We start from the raw sequence: 18,821 nt of genomic DNA on the forward strand, positions 1-18,821 counted from the left end.
CCCTTAACACAACTTAGTTTAACAAAGAATTCTTATAGGGGAGACACAGGGTTTATCCTCTGTCAAAAATACATATTCCACTTTCCATTAACAATTGATTGAATTCCTACCAAAGGAAAGAGATGGGATTGACTCACATTAACTAGCTGGTATAGTGCAGTAAAGACAGTGGGCCTCAGAGGTAGAAAGACCTAGATTCAAGTAGTGCCACAGGCACATACTGGCTGTGTGACCCTGGGCAAGTCATTTAACCTGCCAGGACACCCCCCCTAGCCCCCAGGTAACTCTCTAACCTTCTCTAAGATGCAGAGCTGGTGCTGACTGGCTTTGGGAGGTAGTTTCCTCACTGGGTGTTACCAATGAAATCTTGAGTCTGGTCCAAAACAATAATGCAGAAAATCTAGCCAAAAACCATAGTAGGAATTACGTTCAAGTAGCATTTCCCTCATGGTGGAATGAGATAGTTCATGTGAAAGAACAAGTCTTATTATTTAGCTAATTAGCATGCCCTCACAAACAACATAACTTCTAAATGTGACTGCAGGCTTCTTCTAACCCTATTCTAAAATAAAAAATGCTCTAAAATGCTTTGTTCCAATGAGGTTTATTTTAAATGCAAACCATTTCATGTTATTAAGTTTATGGTCTTAAATACTCAAATTTCATATTAAATTAACCTAAACACTAAGCATATCCCTAGGCAAGCTTAGGGAAACACCATATGCAGAACGTGGAATCAACCAAAACGGTATATGAGCCAACTAAATATGCTCTCTTTAATTCGTGAAAAGCTCTTATTGATCTTCTAGAGAGGGATGGATTAAGACAGCAGAATTTGCTTTAAACCCCAAAACTTCAGAGGCAGATTTAATTAAGTAGGCCATATTAAAAAGTGCTTTCACATAGTCAAATATATTTTGTTATCTATCATCCGGATAACTAAAGGAATGGGAGGAAAATGAATGAACGAAAGAAAAGTGAAGGAAGGAAATGGTATTTATTAAGTGCTTACTATGTGTAAAGGACTTACAATGAAAATTACTACTACCTCAAGAGAAAGAACTGATGGAGTCTGAATGCAGATCAAAGCATACATTTTAAACTTTATATTTTTTGTTTTTTTTGGTCTGTATTTTCTTTCACAACATGACTAATATGGGAATGTTTGGCATGACTGCACATGTATAACCTACATCAAATTGGTTGCCTTCTCAATGAGGGGGGAGGGAAGGAAGGGATGGAGAGAACTGGGAACTCAAATTTTTAAGAAATGAATGTTAAGAATTGTTTTTACATACAACTGGGAAAAAATAAAATAAAATGTTAAAAAAAGATTTCTTGAAAAAAAAAGAAAAAGAAAAGGACCTTGAGATTATCTAGATAATTTCCCTGCCCTATCTTTAAGAAAGATGACACCAGAAATGAGATTAGGATCTATACTAGAATTTCCCATACTTCCTTGGTTCAAGTCAAGGTTAGTATCTCAGTAATTTTTTCATGGTTGTTCTTAAGCCAAAATAAATACCTAAAAGGTCCAAATGACATAATAAAAAATTTATGTCCTAATCACTGAAAAGATGATACACCTAAACTGAAAGAAAAAGTAATATTTTAATTTCATTCTTAAATAATAATTACTAATGAGATAATAATGATAGTTGGCATTTATACAGTGATTTAAGGTTTGTGAAACACTTTAAAAATATTATATCATTTTATCCTCATAACAACCACAGAAGGCAGGTGCTATTATTCAGTCAGTCAAAAAAAAACTTTAGTAAGTAACTACTATGTACCAGGCTGCTAAGAGTATGAAAAAAGAAAGAAAACATGACAGTCCCTGTCCTCAAAGAGCTTACCATCTAACAGGAAGACAACACACAAAAGGAAACTGAAAGGGTAGGGAGGGAATGATGGAGAGATGGCTGACCCAGGCTCCCTCCTTAAATGGATTTTCTGGTTATCCCTATTTGACAGATGAGGAAACTGAGGTAGACAGAAATTAAGTGACTTGCTTGGGGGGGGGGGGGTTTCCCATGGCTAGCAAGCATCTGAGACCAGATTTGAACTAGGGTTTTCCAGACTCCAGGTCCAACCCAATAGCCTGTGCTACCTATTTGCCTCAAAACATGTTTTCGTATTGGGCACTAGACAGCTTCTCAAACCTTGGAATAAGATTGGATGACACAGCTCCCACTTCCTGTTTCACACTGATTTTTGCTTGGCACTTGCTTTTTATCACAGCAGTTGCTGAAAACCTAGCTTCACAAACATGTTGTTCAGCTGTTTTTCAGTCATATCCAATGCTTTGTGACCCCATTTGGGGTTTTCTTAGCAAATGTACTGGAGTGGTTTGCCATTTCCTTCTTCAGCTCATTTGACAGATGATAAAACTGAGGCAAATAAGTGACTTGCCCAGAATCATATAGCTAGTAAGTGTCTGAGGCCAAATCTGAACTCAGGAAGAGGAGTCTTCCTGACTCCAGGCACGGCCCCCTTTATCCACTGTGCCACCTAGCTGCCACATATGTTCACAAACATAAGATGTCACAAATAAGATTAGGATTTATAAAACAGGATTTGCTGTTTCAGGACTTAGTAGTGTGTTTGTTGTGTTTCTCTAGAAAAATTTAAAATATCCTGGGTACTGTGGCACACAGTTTAGGGAACCATAGATTTAGACTAATTTTAAAAGGTTCACTAACAAGGTCGGCCAAGGAATTGACCTTTGTTAGTGGGGTCAAACTCAAATTGTACAAGGATCAACCAAAATGTACATAAGAAGCCCTGTGGGCAGCAAATTGATTTAGAAAAACACCTACTGATATCATCTATGTGCTATTGTATTTTTACTTATTTTGTTAATTATTTCCCAACACATTTTAATCTGGTTTGGATGGGCCACACACTATGGCCAGGACCAAAGTTTCAGGTTTAAAGCAGTCCTTTCTCACTCTAAGCTTCAATAACTCTAAAGGAATCCCACCAGCTAGTTCTCTCATTAGGCAAAAGCAATTCTAAATTTAACTATTTATCACAGGGCTGTGCACATAATAAGGACTTACATATTCTACCAATTAATGAGCATCCTATCCTTAAAAACCCTTCATTAGATGCTACCATGTCAATCAGCTTTCAACCTCTCTCTTCCCTTAACTAAATTCATTAAAAGTCATCTACAATCTACACTTCCATCACACCTCTCTTTCCACTGTTCTAAAACCCTTTGAAATGTTCTTCAGCCTCATCATTCAATTACAACTGCTCTCTCCAAAGTTAACAATGATCTCTTAAATGCCATATCTAATGACCTCTTTTCAATCCCCATCCTTTTTGACTTCTTTGCAGCATATGACTCGATTAACCACTTTCTCTTCCTGGATACTCTCTTCTTTTTGGATTTTTTTGACACTGATCTCTCCTGGTTTCTTTCCTACTCATGTGAACAACCCTTCTCAAATATTTGGCTGTATCTTCATGCATATGCACACTAACTGTGGGGAGTCTCTTAAGAATCTGCTCTTAGTATTACCTGGTGATCCCATTAGCTCCCATTGGATTTCAGTATCTTTTCAATGCAGATGATTTCTAGGTTTATTTATCCAGCCCTCTTCTCCCGCTTGAACACAAGGCCTACATCACCAACTGCCTGTTGGATATTTTGAGCGATGTTTTGTAAGTCTCTCAAACTCCACATGTCTAAAAGAGAACTCATTATAGTTCTCCCCCAATTCTCCTCTCTTCTGAAGTTGCCTATTCCTGTTGAGGATACCTCAACCTTTCTAGTGATCCAAGTTTGTAATCTCAATTTTTCTCAATTACTTTCTCTTACTTCACATGTCTAATCAGTTGCTAAATCTTGTAATTTCTTTCCCTTTACATCGCTAATATATGTCCTGTCTTTCCAGTCTTACATTGTTTTCCTCCATGCTCTCTACAATCCAGTCATACTGGCCTATTTGCTGTTCCTCCAACATAATACTCTATCCCCCACCTCCATGCTTCTGCACTGGCCAGTCCTTCTGTCTGGAATGCTCTTCCTCCCATTTCTAACTCCTAGAATAGTTGGCTTCTTGTGAGACTCAGCTCAAGCTCAACTTACTGTAGGAGGCCTTTCCTGTCCCCTTTCTGCAACTGCTAGTACCATCGCTTTTAAGGTTACCTTCTAACTATCCTGCATTTATCTTGTATATCTTGATTTATCCCTGTTGTCTACCCCATTAGAATATCAGGGAAGGGACATTTTTGTTTGTTGTTTTCTCTTTGTATCCCCAGAGCTTAGCACAGTGTCCAGCACACAGCCAGCACTTAATAAATGCTTATGGATTACTTAATTTATTGGCTAAAGCCTAGACTAATGACTTAAGGATTTATAATACAAGCTAGCATCATCTGAGACCATCAGCATTTAGTATTGAAGACTGTGGGTGATACCTAAGAGTGTGCAGATAAGCTTAATAACTGACTCTTCGAAAATTACAATTTCAAATTTAATCTGCATCATTAACATCCTCTCTATCACTTTCTTAAGCCTAGACAGACAATCAACAAAACAATAAATCAAGCCCTTATTTCCAAGGTATGAATGCTGACACTGAAAATTTAATAACTGGCTTTCTCCACCCTGCACAAGCAGGCTAAGACATACCCCTGGTTCTGGCACCTACAAGATAAACTGTAAACTATTTGGAAAACATGATTTCCTAAAACAGCTCATTCTCAAGGGTTCCTGATGGTGGAAATATTATTATATCACTTTCTGATTTGAAGTTCCTCCGTAGGCAAAGACCCAGCATTAAAACAATACAGATATTTATATTGGTTTGGGAACATAGATTCAAATAACTTTGAAAATGAATGTTGTCATTTGTGTGCATAATCTACTAAAAATCACAAACTTTTTATTCATGAAAAAAACTGGGGGTTAGCTTGGTGGTTCATCTTAGAAGTAGCTATAATTTGGGCTTTGAACATGATAGAGAATGTACATATTTCATAGATTAAATATACGTTATCGTTTGTTGTTCTAAAGATGTAATCATCATATTGATTTTTAAAACAGTTTGTCAGTAATTGTACCTATTAATTTTCATAGTACATTTTGTAACAGGCATTTGAGCACACTCAAATACCCAATAAAACTTCTTTATTGGGCACACGTGACTGACATCACATAAAGTAAATTCAAAGGAAAAACTCTTGGGCCTCTAGAAACTTAGGATATAACGAGAAATCAATCCTCTCTGGCTAATAAGCACATTATCCACAATTGCTATACCTTGTACAGTACCATCAAAATATATGTGTGTGTATGTGTTGTGTGTGTGTGTGTGTGTGTGTGTGTGTGTGTGTGTGTGTGAGAGAGAGAGAGAGAGAGAGAGAGACAGACAGACAGAGAAGAGACAAAGACAGACAGACTTTAAGGGGAATAGTGGGGAAACATAATGGTGATACTTATCACTGAAATGACATTTAGAATAAAACAAAATTCAAAAGAGCGATTACGAGAATAAAGACTGGCATAATAATGGAATTGCTCAAGTATTTCCTTAAGAGAGACAAAGATGAATGTTTTGCTGCTTACTAAATTTCTGTCATGTTGTGTAATGATTTCATAATTTCACCCCTCTGACATATCAGAAATTATAGTCTTATTATTTTGGTCTTAGAACTCTTTCTTTTTCTATTTAAAAATATAAAAATGGTAAAGAATATATCAGAATAACAGCTAAGGCTTTAGTTTTCTATTATCATTTGGAAATAGGAGATTATACCATCTAAAAATCCACTTCCTTTCCTCTCAGTCACTCCTCAGCCCTCCACAGACTGGCTTCTGATGTCACTCAACTGAAGCTGTCTTCTTCAAAATTAGCAACCATTTCTTAAAAAGTCCAATGTGATGGTCTTTTCTCAATCCTCATCTTTCTTGACCTTTCTGATTTACTTGACACTGTCAGTCACACCCCAACCTCCTGAATACTCTCTCCCTCTTTGGGTTTTCATAATATTGCTGTCTTCTGATTCTTCTCCTACCTGTTTAACTGCTTTCTCAGTTTGCTTTGGTGGTTCATCATACGTGCTGTCCTGAACGCTGTCTTCTCCTTCTGTATTCTCAGTGATAGAAGCTCAGGCATGTCAGGACTTGGTGGCAGGAGTCCATGGTAAAGATCAGTTCACATAGGTTTAATTATCACCTCTATACCTATGACTCACAGATCTATATACTCAACCCCTTGTCTCTTTCCTAAATACTAGTGTTGCATTATCAACTACCTCACTTTTCAAACTGGATATGTTAAGTATCTCATACTCAGCATGTCCAAAATGGACTGTTTTCTCTTTCTCCGCAAACACTCCTCTCTGCTGAACTTTCCTGTTTCTTCCTGGGGTACCACCACCCTCCCAGTCTCCCAGATTCATAATCTCAGTAACATCATCAATTTCTTGCTCCCTAACTGCACAAACCCAATCAGGCTGCCAAATCCTGATGCTTCTACCTCCGCAATATCTCTTGCAAACATCCAGTATCTCTAATCAAATGGCCACCACCTTAGTTCACATCTTCATCATACCTCTCTCCTCCAGGACTATCGTAATAGCCTACTCATTGTTTCCCATCCCTCAAGTCTTTCCCTACTTGTATCCACCGTGCACATAACTGCACAGGTTATTCTTTTCCTTAATGCAGAGGGCAGCGGCCCTCCTTTATGTTCTTCACCTCCACCTCACAGACTCCCTTTGTGCTTCAAGATGCAACTCAAACCCCACCTGCTACACGAAGCCTTTCCCTATTGCTTCCCAGCTATTAATGCTCTCCCTTCCTTAAGTTTACTTAACTATCTTGGATTAATTTTGTTTACTCTCTTTCTATTTATTTTGTATAATACACATGCAGTATGCACATTTATGTACACATATTCTCTATTTCCCCCAATAGTAAAAATTGTTCCTTTTTTTCTTTTTATCTTTGTATTCCCAGCACACAAGAGACACTAAATAAATGATTGATTCGTTGACTGATTCATGCCATCTTTAAATCACAGATCACCAAAGGCTTATCATCTGTCCAGCTCGCCACCAGGGCTTGGTCTCTTCCTTCCCAACCCTGGATTAAATCTCTGCTTGTGACAAAATAATGACAATAGAATCAATAAGCCAATATATTTGGTTGGGACTCAATATATTCAGTATCCAAGATATCCGATGAGACACACACATGCAAAAATCAATAACTTTACTTAAGCGTCTAGTAGCCATGGACTGTGTACAAAGGTCTAGGGATGCAAATACTAAAGTGAGACAGTCCTCCAGCTCCAAGGATTTTACATTCTACCAGATGGACATCACACATAATAGGGAATTGTGGCCAGGCAAAGGAGCTTTGATCTAGGGCAGGGGTGGGGAACCTGCAGCCTCAAGGCCACATGTAGCCCTCTAGGTCCCCAAGTGCCAAACTTCATCTTTAATAAAAGGATTTGTTCTGTGAAGTTTGGATTCAGTCAAAGGGCCGCACTTGGAGACCTAGAGGGTCACACGTGGCCTTGAGGCTGCAGGTTTCCCACCCCTGGTTTAGGGGGAGTGAAAGGGTTTGTGAATGGAGCTACGGGAAGTAAAGTATCATATTCTTCCTAGTAGCAATAGTAATATTGAATTCATTATTGTTCCTAGAGCAAGATTAAAGAAATGAGGGATATCCTGCCAACTGCCATGATGCTGCCCATGTACTCTAACTGCCCACTTTCCATTTCTTGCCTAGGGAATGCATTCCTAAAAATTCCCAAAAGAGCTCAGGTGCTAATTTCATTCTGACTGGAGATAGGATTACTGCTACTCATACCAATCAAACGAGACAATAATAATTAATAATAGCATTATATAGCATTCAGTTTGCAAAGCACTTTACAAATATCTCTTTTTTATCCTCTCAACCACTCTGGGAGGCAGTGCTACTAATATCCCTATTTTATAGATGAGGAAACTGAGGCAGACAAAGATTAAGTGATTGTCAACTTGTAAGTGCCTGAGGCCAGATTTAACTCAAGTCTTCCTAACTCTCTTCAAATTACCTTCTATTTATTTCCCATACCTTCCTGTTGTATCTATTGTTTTGCCCAATAAAATGTATGCTCCCTGAGGGATTATTTCATGTTTGTCTTTGTATCCTCAGCACTTAACATAGTCCCTAAAATGGAACTTATTTTTCTCCTCTTCCATTCTCTATTTGTTAATGCTACCAACAGTTTTAAAGTCCTCAACGCTCAAAAAAATCGGTAACCAAGTTCTACTTGTATCCATTCCTACTGATACCACTTTAGACCCTCCAACTTCATTTCCTTTCTGTCAACCTATACACCACTACCAAATTTATCTCCCTAAAACAATGTTTCCATCATTCCACTTCTTTTCTTAAAAACCTGCAAGACCAGACCCTTACCCTAAAACTCTAGGCCTTCTAAAATTTGACCTTCACACAATTTTACTTCTGCTCTAACCACTGTTCCTAGCACATGCTATCTGTTGTCCAACTTCCATGATATCTAAAGAGTTTTCTGTCAGCAATTTGATCTGAGAGCAATCATTAAATGTTATTTCTTTTTTTAAATTTTAAACAATTGCACAGTATATTCTAATGTTGTTTTGGGAGCTTACTCTACCTACACATCCTCCACTCCTCTTTCAGGGACATAATTAGAAAAATATTCAAATTTTGATATTGAATTCAAGGCTATAACTTTTTAATTGTTTTAGAAAGGCAGATTGCTACTCAAAATATAAGAAAGGTAACAATGAAGAACTCAAAGACCTTCCAGTCTTGATTCTCAAGCAAAAGAGGCAAAGATTTTTAAAGTATAAAGGAAAAAAAAAGAGAAAACATCCTCACATTAGTCAAATATAACTTTCCTACTTTTCCTCTCCATTCTCCAAGTAAGTAACCCAGACTTCTGAACTGCTGGCTTCTTGAGAGCTGACATCATTCTTAATCATCTTGGCATTCTGCACAGCACTCAGCACAGTGGCTTTCACACAGGAGGAACATAAACGTTTGCTGAAAAACTTAAAGCAAACCAAGGTAGTGTCTATAAAGGAATTTTTAATATTTTTATGCATTAAGAGATTTTCATGCAATGTAAGGGTGCTACATAAATATTAAAAAACCAACACACATTTTACTTACCTACTATATACCTTGGTTATTAAGTTGTTGATCTGTTTATCTATCTTGTATTTTCGGTAATCTTCCAAGCCATCTTTAATTGCTATTATTGTGAGAACGACCACAAGGGGCAGCATAGTAATTTCTTTTTGGAAAGCTTCTACCAGAGGGACCCAGTTGAGGACGACTAAAAAGAGGAAATACAAGTTGGCAGCTCTGGAAAAAACACACACACACACACACACACAAAGAGATGTTGTTAACAAGATGCGTTAGCTGCAATTTCAAAGGTTTTATTTTTAATCACAAAACTACAGAGCATTTTTCTGAGTCTTTTATACCTGGTTTGGAATTTGGTACTATAAAAGTAGAAAGTATTTTACACCTTGGTACTATAAAAGTAGTATACAGGGAAAAAATGATACTGTGAAAAATCTAACTAAAGGTTTATCATCCACCTTGAAATCTAGATACCTTCCTCTCCTATAAATGTTAATTCTCAATTCAGTATTGGAATATGATTTTAAGATTTGATCATTTAAGAGGGCCAGCAAAAATAAGTAACAAAAATAACAAAATGAAATGTTAAGAGGATGCAGTTGAAGCAGCAAAACTTTTGTTTCATTTTTTTGGCCAGTGATTTTATCACTGTAGAAAACCCTTAGTGAGCAAACTACCTTTGCCAATGCAAATTGGCACCTACTCTCCAACTTACAGTCTGAGAGTTGCCACATCTTAGAAAACTAGCCAAAATTTACCCCGGATTAAAAGCTACAGACCTTGGCTCATTTTTATATAAATTTGGCAAAGCGTGGTCCATGAGGTGCTCCTCTTCTTTCTAAATTAAATTCTGGGCCTTGATGAGTTAGATACATAAGTCCTCTATGATAATTCTTGTGGGCACAGTCAACCTACTTATATGGAAAAGAAACAAGGTAGAGAGCATCTAAATTCAGTCAATGACCTAATAATAAAGACAACTGGTACTTGATGGCCTTAGGGCCTTACGAGTGACAAAGCTAAGCAGGAAGACAGAAAAAAATGTACACAAGGTCCGGAAGGTGGTTGAGAGATGGGAAGCTTATCACCTAGTTGGGTACAAGGTGGTCTCCACTGTTTTTTGTTCTGCAAACACCATTCAACAACAACAATAAAGTGTGTTGTGAACCCCCAGATCAATGTAACATACTACTCATAATATTCTTCTAGATTTATTCATAAATTTACCACAATGAAATTTTTGCCCCAAAAGCTAATAATTAAAATTTATCAGAAAGAAAGATTTCACTTGGACTTAACTTGTTCTGTGAATCTCCCTCCCTCTCTGTCTCTCTTCTTCTTCCAATCTCTTCATCTCTTACTACTGTCTGTGAAACATTCTCAAGTCTCTATAATTATAATTATAAAACACAAAAGGCTATTCTACATATAATTAGGAAAACTAAATATAAAAATTAAAACTAGCTATAAAATAATTACAAATATTTTATGTGAGACATTATGTAAGAATTAAAAGAATCCAGAAAAACCTTATATGCTTGTTATTATTTGCAAATAGTAACATAACTGTACAATTATTTATTGCTTAAGGCACCATTAAAGACTTTTTATCATGAAACCAAAAGGGGTTTGTGAACCACTAAATGCTAGCCAAAGAATGAGGGTTATAATCAATGTTGATGAAGAAATGACAGATCATTAAAGTGTCCCTCTTCTCTGTTCCAGTCATAGGGGGCTACTAGCTTTTGTCTAATCTTGTCCTCTCTCTCACCTCCAAACATTCACATGGATCATCTTCTACCCTTGAACACGCTTCTTAATCCCTTACTCTGCCATTCCCTCTCCCACCAAACCATCACCATATCTATCTAAAAGTGATCTCTTCTTCATGAAAAACTTTTCCACACCATTTTGTTTCCTATTTCCATTTCCCTATTACATTCTACCTTGTATAACATTTGGGAGGCAGCATGGTAGAATAGATAGTGGTGGATTTGGACTCAAGAAGACTTTGGTTCAAATTCTACCTACAACTAGATCACTTGACAGAAGAAAGTTACTTAAACCTCTCTGAGCCTCAGTTTCTTCAAATGTAAAATGGGGAGGATAACATCTGTAGCATCTAATGAATAAGGCTGTTTTGAGGCCCAAAGGAAATAATGGATGTAAAGGATCTTGCAAAACTGAAAGCACTATATACATGTCAGTTATTATTATTATGTGTTGTATTAGACTATAAGCTCCTGAAGAGCAGGAATTATCATTTCCATCTTTATATCTCTAAGTGCATAGGACAGAGTCAGTACTTAACAAATATTTGTAGAATTAAATTCCACGGAAACATCAATCCCACCTTGTTTATGATCTTATGGTAATAGCTCATGCTGAGGACATCCCTTACCCTAGAGAGAGAAGGTATTAGGCCAGGGCATAAGGAATCCAGTTACCTTTTCTTAACCTAACAGTTCTTTTAAAAATCAAACAATAGAAAATTTAGAAGCTGACACTATTTTTTTGGTGCAGGGAAATCAGGAGCAAATGAAGCCAAATGAAAATAAAGCTCTATACTGTCAAATAAAACTCTTACTATACCTATTAATTTCTAACAATATTAAGGGTGTTGAAAGAAGGCTTAATCAGAAAAAAAAATTGTTTTTCTCTTCCTTCTATGAGATTCAAACAAAGTTTTCCAATTAAGCCTAAATTCTAAACTCTAGAAATAAGGCAAATTAAGTTAGATATTAAGTTAGATTCCATAATACCTACAACTTCCAAGCTATTTCCCTCTCAGAACTTATACTAAAAGTATTACCCTACAAGAACTGTAATTTCTCTCTCCCCTTCAGAAGCACAGCAACACCAGCATATATACTATTGTTACTGTTACTATCATAATTAATCACAACCAGGAAGAAAATTGTGTGCTTCAGGGCTGCAGGGTTTGAGAGAGAAAGAAAAGATTACTTTAGGAAGTAACCATAAATGATGACATGATATCAGGAACTTATTGAAATTAATTTAAAAAAAATTATCTTCATAAGCCAAACTTAATGACTAGTAAGGTGAAAGGTGCTGTTTGCCATAGAAAAGGACATAGGGATGGCACCTTAGACAATGTCTATTTAGGTTGTTTCTCATTAATACTTAATGGAATATATAATAAAAGCCTATCTTTAAATAGCACCCTCCAAATAGTGCTCCATCACTATATGTTAGATGAATTAGTATGGAAATTGTCATTTAAAGTTTCCATATAATGTCTTTACCTACTAAAGTTGGAATCTTTCGTATAAAAGAATACCTTGTCTCAAACTGAAATCATCTTCACTATAACCAATGGCAGAGAAATTGAAACTTAAACATTTGCTTCTAAAATTTTAGAATAAAAAGTATCTGCTCTGTCTACTTTGTTAGGCAGTTAGGTTGCACATTGGATAGAGTATCAGGCCTAGGTTAGGAAGACTCAACTTCCTGAATTCAAATCTGGTCTCAGATACTTCTAGCTGTGTAACCCTGGGCAAATCACTTAACCTTGTTTGCCTCAGTTTCTTCATCTATAAAATAAGCTGGAGAAGGAAATGACAAACCACCCTGGTAACTTTGCCAAGAAAACTCCAGATGGGGTCATGAAGAGTTGGACACAACTGAAAATAACTGAAAAACCATAACAACAACTATTTTGTTTACTAGGTTTAATACTTGGTGGGGGAAGGTAATGATATTTAGCATCATTATTACTTGGCTGGACCTGTGATTTCATTGGTGAAGAGAACTCTGATGAGGAAACTCCTGTATATGACAGAAGTAGGATTTGAACCTAAGTCTTCCCAACCCTGAGGCAGACTGTCCCCCATATCATGCTGCTTTTCCAATAAAAATAATAAAAAAAATGGGATCAAATAATGTTTCTCTCCAGCTTATTAGGGAAAATGAAATACTCATTTTTTTAAAGGAAATGGGATAGTTTTTTTGTGAAAACAAACAAAAAAAGAATAATCATCTGGAAAGGCAGAAGAGAAATCTGACCTGTGGCAAGGGGTCAGAGAGTAAAAGGAACACGACACAAGAGAAAAGGTAAAAGAAAACTGAATATTTAGCTCTTTAGGAAAAGTATTTAAGGGTATGGAGGCAGCTAACCGTTGAAGTAGTAATGACTTCGAGGTTTACTGTCTTCCCTGGCTAATTATCTAAGACAGGACCAAGATCCTCCCAAGACTTGTCCAACCAGATGACTACTACTCACTTCTGATGATTCATGTTGGCACAAATGATACTACCATGAGGAGTCCGGGAAACATTACTAAACCTCCAGAAGTCTTGAGCAAGAAATTTAGGACCTCAGAAGCTTAAGTGGTGCTTTCCTTACTGGTGCCAACTGAAGGAAAGGGATTTGAGAGATGGCAGATTTGGAAAGTAAAACATTCCTTGAGAAGATGTGTAAGAAAAGGGGTTGGACTTTTGCATCATGGCTTAAAATATAGAAATGACAGGTTCTTGTCTGGGAAGGAAGGGCACCTAACCAGGACTGGTGTTTGTCTGACTTAGACTTAGAAATCTAATCGAAAAAGGACTTTAAATAGAGAAGAAAGAAGCAAGACAAAAACTGCCTATATCTTTCTACTGAGCCTGGTAGGAGGTGGTTAACTACCATGTTGGAAGAAGAAACATCCAGAAATTCACAGGAGATAAGCTGCAAGGACTATATCTTTTTTTTTAAAAGACTGAAGCATGGACTAAAACAAGCAAAGGAAGCTGCACAATTCCAATTCAAGGAGGTAAAACTGACCTCCCTGAAATCTGCAGAATGATATCGATAGCTGGAATATGGATCTGGAGAGGCAAGTCTTATTCAAATCAATAAGGTCTTTTTAAATAATGAAATAAAACCATCCAGGGAAACAACTCTTATGGTTATGAGACCTAGAAACTTCCTCTATGGGTCTTGCAGGCTTTGCCTCCTCAGTAGTCACAGCTACTGAAGACCCAGAAAAGAATATTGTAACAAGGTTCTTGTCACCATGGAATGCTTCAGTGTCAGGAATTGATATGGTTTTATTCATGAAAATTACATGACAGAAGATATATTCCCATCTGGCTTGCCTTGTTGCCACACTATAAGAACCACTGGGTCTCTACCTCTGACTTACAGCTGAATCCCTCTACAGATGTCAGCTATCTGAATCAGAAGAAGGGCTCCCTAAAAGCAAGGACTCTTTGATTTACCTCTCCAGTATTTAGCACAATTCTTTACATCTAATAAGCACTTGATAAAAGATTCTTTTCTTAATTTATAGAATAGGTAAAGGAAGGGGCTGGTAGCGTTCAGAGTAACGCTGCATATAAAGAAGATAGAGACTCATAGCAGAAAATCAAGGAACCAGAGTAGTAAAGCATGTAAATTGGTATGTGGCTAAATATAAATGGAGACAGAAATAGAAGTAACCTTGTCACTGAATGATAATAAAAATATTAATAACAATATCTAACATTTACATAGCACTTTAAACTTTGCAAAGCATAACATAATATCTCACATCCTCACACTGTCCCTGTGAGGTACATGTTTATTATCCCCATTTTGCAGATGAGGTGGTTGAGAGAGGTTAAGTGACTTGCCAAGGATCACACACCTATGATGCGTCTGGGGCAGAATTCAAACTCAGGCCTCTCTGACACTACATCTAGTGCTCTAACCACAAAGCTACCCAGCTTTTTCTAGAAAATGAGAATAATCTCCTCTTGGATCTAAAACTCATATACTCACAGCTAACTTTCGAAAATATGAAGGTGCCATACCTTGTCCAACCTCATTAAACTATATGTCTGTGTCTTCAAATGGAAATCAAGACTCTAAGAGGATTTGCCCAGGGTCACTCAACTACTAAATTACTGAGGCAGGATTTGAATTCATGAAATTTGAGGGATACTGATCATTGGAATATAGCTCTGGAGGGGTATGTCTTATTCAAATCTGTGAGGTATGTTTAAATCATGAAATGATCATCCACAGAAACAGCTCTAACACCAACATTTTATGTCAGACTACCCGCACTGAAGAAGAAACAGATGAAGAATTTGGGAAATAGATGATGAATCACAGACAAAGGCACAATATAGGAGTAATAGGGACTTCAATTATATGGACATCTGCTGGACTACTCTTTCTTCTAAAATGAGAGAAGCTAATAATATTGTTTTGGGTTGATGATAACTTTATCCTTTGGGAGACTGAAGAACCGAAGAGGGGAACTTTATCTTCTACCTAACTGTCAAAGAAGCCCCGGCTGCTGGGGTGGAAATGAAGTTACCACTGCATCATCCAATTTGAAATTAAGAAAGAGAAGAAGGCTGGTTATTGTGCAGCATATACCCTAGATTTTGCTAGAATAGATAAAAGGTGCAGAGGAATGATTTTTACTGCCCCAAGACCAATATTGTCAGCCCAGGAGTAATGGAGAGGTTTTAAGAGTGAAATTATACACACACACACACACACACACAATTTTAATGAAGAAGAGCAGTAATTGTCTAAAGAGACTGGTGTAGATGTAAAGGGAATTCATCAGCAAGTAACAGAGGATGAACGATGGTCCTATAAGAATAGTGACAAGAAGACTAAAGCTCACAATGAACTAAGCCTGGTGAGTAAAGTAAAGGACAACAAAATGGATTTAAAATCTATTTTGGAGACTAGAGGGGGAATCAAAGAAAGTAGATGGAACAATATAACACTTGCCAGAGAAGGCACAGCTACTCAACTCTAGTTTGTTGTCTTGGACAAGGAAAAGACTCTTTGGATTGGAAAGTACAGAACAAAAACGGCTGATATTTTGATAAGTAAGGAGATAATATAAGCTGTCTTTAACAAATTCAACTTATCTGGTTCAGACGAACTGCACTGTAGCATGCTGAAAAAAAAAGGCATATGGGATTGCTGAACCACTCTCAGTGACTTTTGGAGGATCCTAGAAAATGTTAAGGGTACCACGGAATTGGAGAAGGACAAATGTGATCCTGGTGTTCCAGTGAGGAAGAGAACAGAGTCTAAAAGGTATAGGACTTTGATTGTGGCAAAATTCTAAAACATGTTATTACATGGATGCTCAATAGCACCAGAAAAAGGAAGTGAGATTATGAAATGTCAGCATGGCTTCACCAAGAACAGGTTATGCCAGAATAACTTCATTTCCTTTTTTCTTTTTTTGACACAAGTACCTAGGTGGATATAGCTTACCTAAATGGTAGCAAAGTATTTGATAACATTTTTCAAATAATTCTTATGAAAACGATGGTAAGATGTGGACTAGATTAACTTACACTTGGGTTAAAAAAAAAACCATATTCACAAATACAAGATGGAGGAAGCATAGCAAACCAGAAGTTATTCTAAAAAAGATATGAGAGTTCACAAACTGTAAGCCTTTATGTCAACCATGTGATATAGGCCCAAGCAAAATATTGCAATCTTAGGTTACATTATGAGAGGCATAATATTTAGGAAAAAGGAGAAAATATAGCTGGAGTATTCTGCCTGGTCAGACCATATTTAGAGTACTGGATCACATTTTAGGAAAGATATTGAAAAAGTGGAGCATATCCAGAAAAGGGAAAATAGCGTGATGAAGGGACTCAGGATCATGACATATGAAAAACACTTGGGGTAACTGGAGACCTCTAACTCAGAAGAGAGAAAGTATAACTGAGGGGGCATGATAACTGACTTCAAGTATTTACAGGCTTGCCAGCTGGAGGAGAGACTGGATTTATTCCATTTGGCTAGGGTGCAAGATAAGAAACAACAGTTGGAAGTTTAAAGAAGCAAATTTAGGCTTGATATCAGAGTGGAGAGGAAGCTTCACAGAAACGAAAAGTATTCTAAAGTGCAATGGACCATCAAAGGAAGTAGAGTGACAATATTTTTAAGCAAATGCTGGATAACTGCTTGTGCAGTATTTTGTAGTGTCAGGCAGTCAACAAATGTTTATTAGGCACTTAATGGCCACTGAGGTTTCTTCTAGCTCTAAAAATTTAAAATTCTGTGATTCTGACAAAATGGTCTTAGAATAGCTTGGAATAGCACTTTGTACTTTGCAAAATCATGTAAAATGAACTATTCTTCATGGCAAGTCTTTTGTGAAAGTTTATATCATGACCCCAAGTAGGCTGCATTAGGATTAGGGGCAAACAAAACAAGCAGTTGCCTACGGGCACAACACAAGGTATATTTTAATATGACTTTTATAAATACACACATTTTTAATGCCCCAAATTTCCCTAGTACTTAGCTATTTGTTTTGTGATCAGTCAAGTTGCCTGAGTTGGAATGAAAGCTCTGAGCCTCTTAAGGATAATAATTTATGGCGTACACAAAGACCTCATTCTAGCTTGTCAGGCAGTGATTTCCCTCATTCCATGTTTTCAGATCAGGCAGGTCCTTTCCCGAGAAGTGTGGTGTGGTGAGGGGCCCACTGGTTAAGGCCCCCTGACTCAAAGCATTTTGAGAAAGCATGACCACCCAGAAGATTCCTGGGTTTGAATCTCAGTTCTAACACATGGTTGGGTAGCTCTGGGAATGTCACCTCACCTGAGTCTCACTCTGTTCTCCTGTAAAAGGGGAATAAGAATACTTTCATTACATTATTTACCTCACAAAATTATTAAGAGGAGTAAATGAGATAATGTGTATTAGGGAGTTATTTGGAATAAGAGTATTTGAGACCAATTCTTAGATCTGCTAAACTACCTGTATCACCTTGAACAAGATGCCTGACCTCTTTAGGAGGTTAGGAGGCCTCCATCTCACTTGCTAGCTCACCATGGCCCAATTCTTTAACCATGACCACCTCAGGAGAAACTTGTACTCCAACCCTGCATCCCCCTTCTCAGTAAGTGACCTTTTGCCTTAGATGGTCAGGATGGAGTCTCCAGGACACTTCTGGGCTGTCACTTCGTGAAAGTCCTTGAATACAAAGCCAAGGCTTTGAACTTTACTCAGTAGACAAGATGGAACTGCTCGAGATTTCTCAGCAAAGGAGTCTCAAGACCAGACCTGCTTAAGATCTGTAAGGAAGATAAACTTGTCAAAAGAAATGAATGATGAATTGCAATAAAGAAGTACAGTCCACTGATATAAACTTTTCTGGCACAGTGGATAGAATGCTGGACCTCAAGTCAGGAAAATTTGAGTTAAATTTCTACCTCAGACACTAGATAGATGACTCTGGGCAAGTCGCTTAACCTCTCACAGCCTCAGGTTCATCATCTCTAAGGTGGAGATGATGATTGCATCCAGCTCCAAGGCTGTTGTGAGGAAAAAATGAGGTGATATTTGTAAAGCACTTTGCAAACCTCAAAGCACTATATAAATGCCAGATATTATAATAACCCTGTGAAACACAAGCATTATTATCTCCCATTTTACACATCACGAACCTGAAGATCAGAGATGCTAAGTGATTCACAGGTCATAGATTTAGAGCTAGAAGAAAACTCAAAAGATATCTAAATGAACCTTGCCATTTTACAGGATAAGGAAACTGAACCCAAGAAAGGGTAAGTGATTCGTCCAAGGTCACAGTTCATGGCACTGTATGTCCTGTAGGTTCAATAGTCAGCCAGGTGGTAATGAGGGCCTCTCTAAGGGTAAGGTTCAGTGGGAATAGATGGG

General features: G+C 37.3%; 1 protein-coding gene across 1 annotated transcript in view; it reads right to left on the reverse strand.

Annotated features, from left to right (window-relative positions):
- Positions 1-18,821, reverse strand: part of ATP10D (ATPase phospholipid transporting 10D (putative)) — a 119,078-nt gene that overhangs the window by 54,553 nt on the left and 45,704 nt on the right. Inside the window, exon 3 of the mRNA XM_036763512.1 lies at positions 9,176-9,370. Within this exon, the coding sequence (XP_036619407.1) occupies positions 9,176-9,370 (195 nt within the window). The remainder of the gene's footprint in view (positions 1-9,175; positions 9,371-18,821) is intronic.

The sequence above is a fragment of the Trichosurus vulpecula genome, chromosome 6, assembly GCF_011100635.1.
Source record: "Trichosurus vulpecula isolate mTriVul1 chromosome 6, mTriVul1.pri, whole genome shotgun sequence".
NCBI classification, from domain to species: Eukaryota; Metazoa; Chordata; class Mammalia; order Diprotodontia; family Phalangeridae; genus Trichosurus; species Trichosurus vulpecula.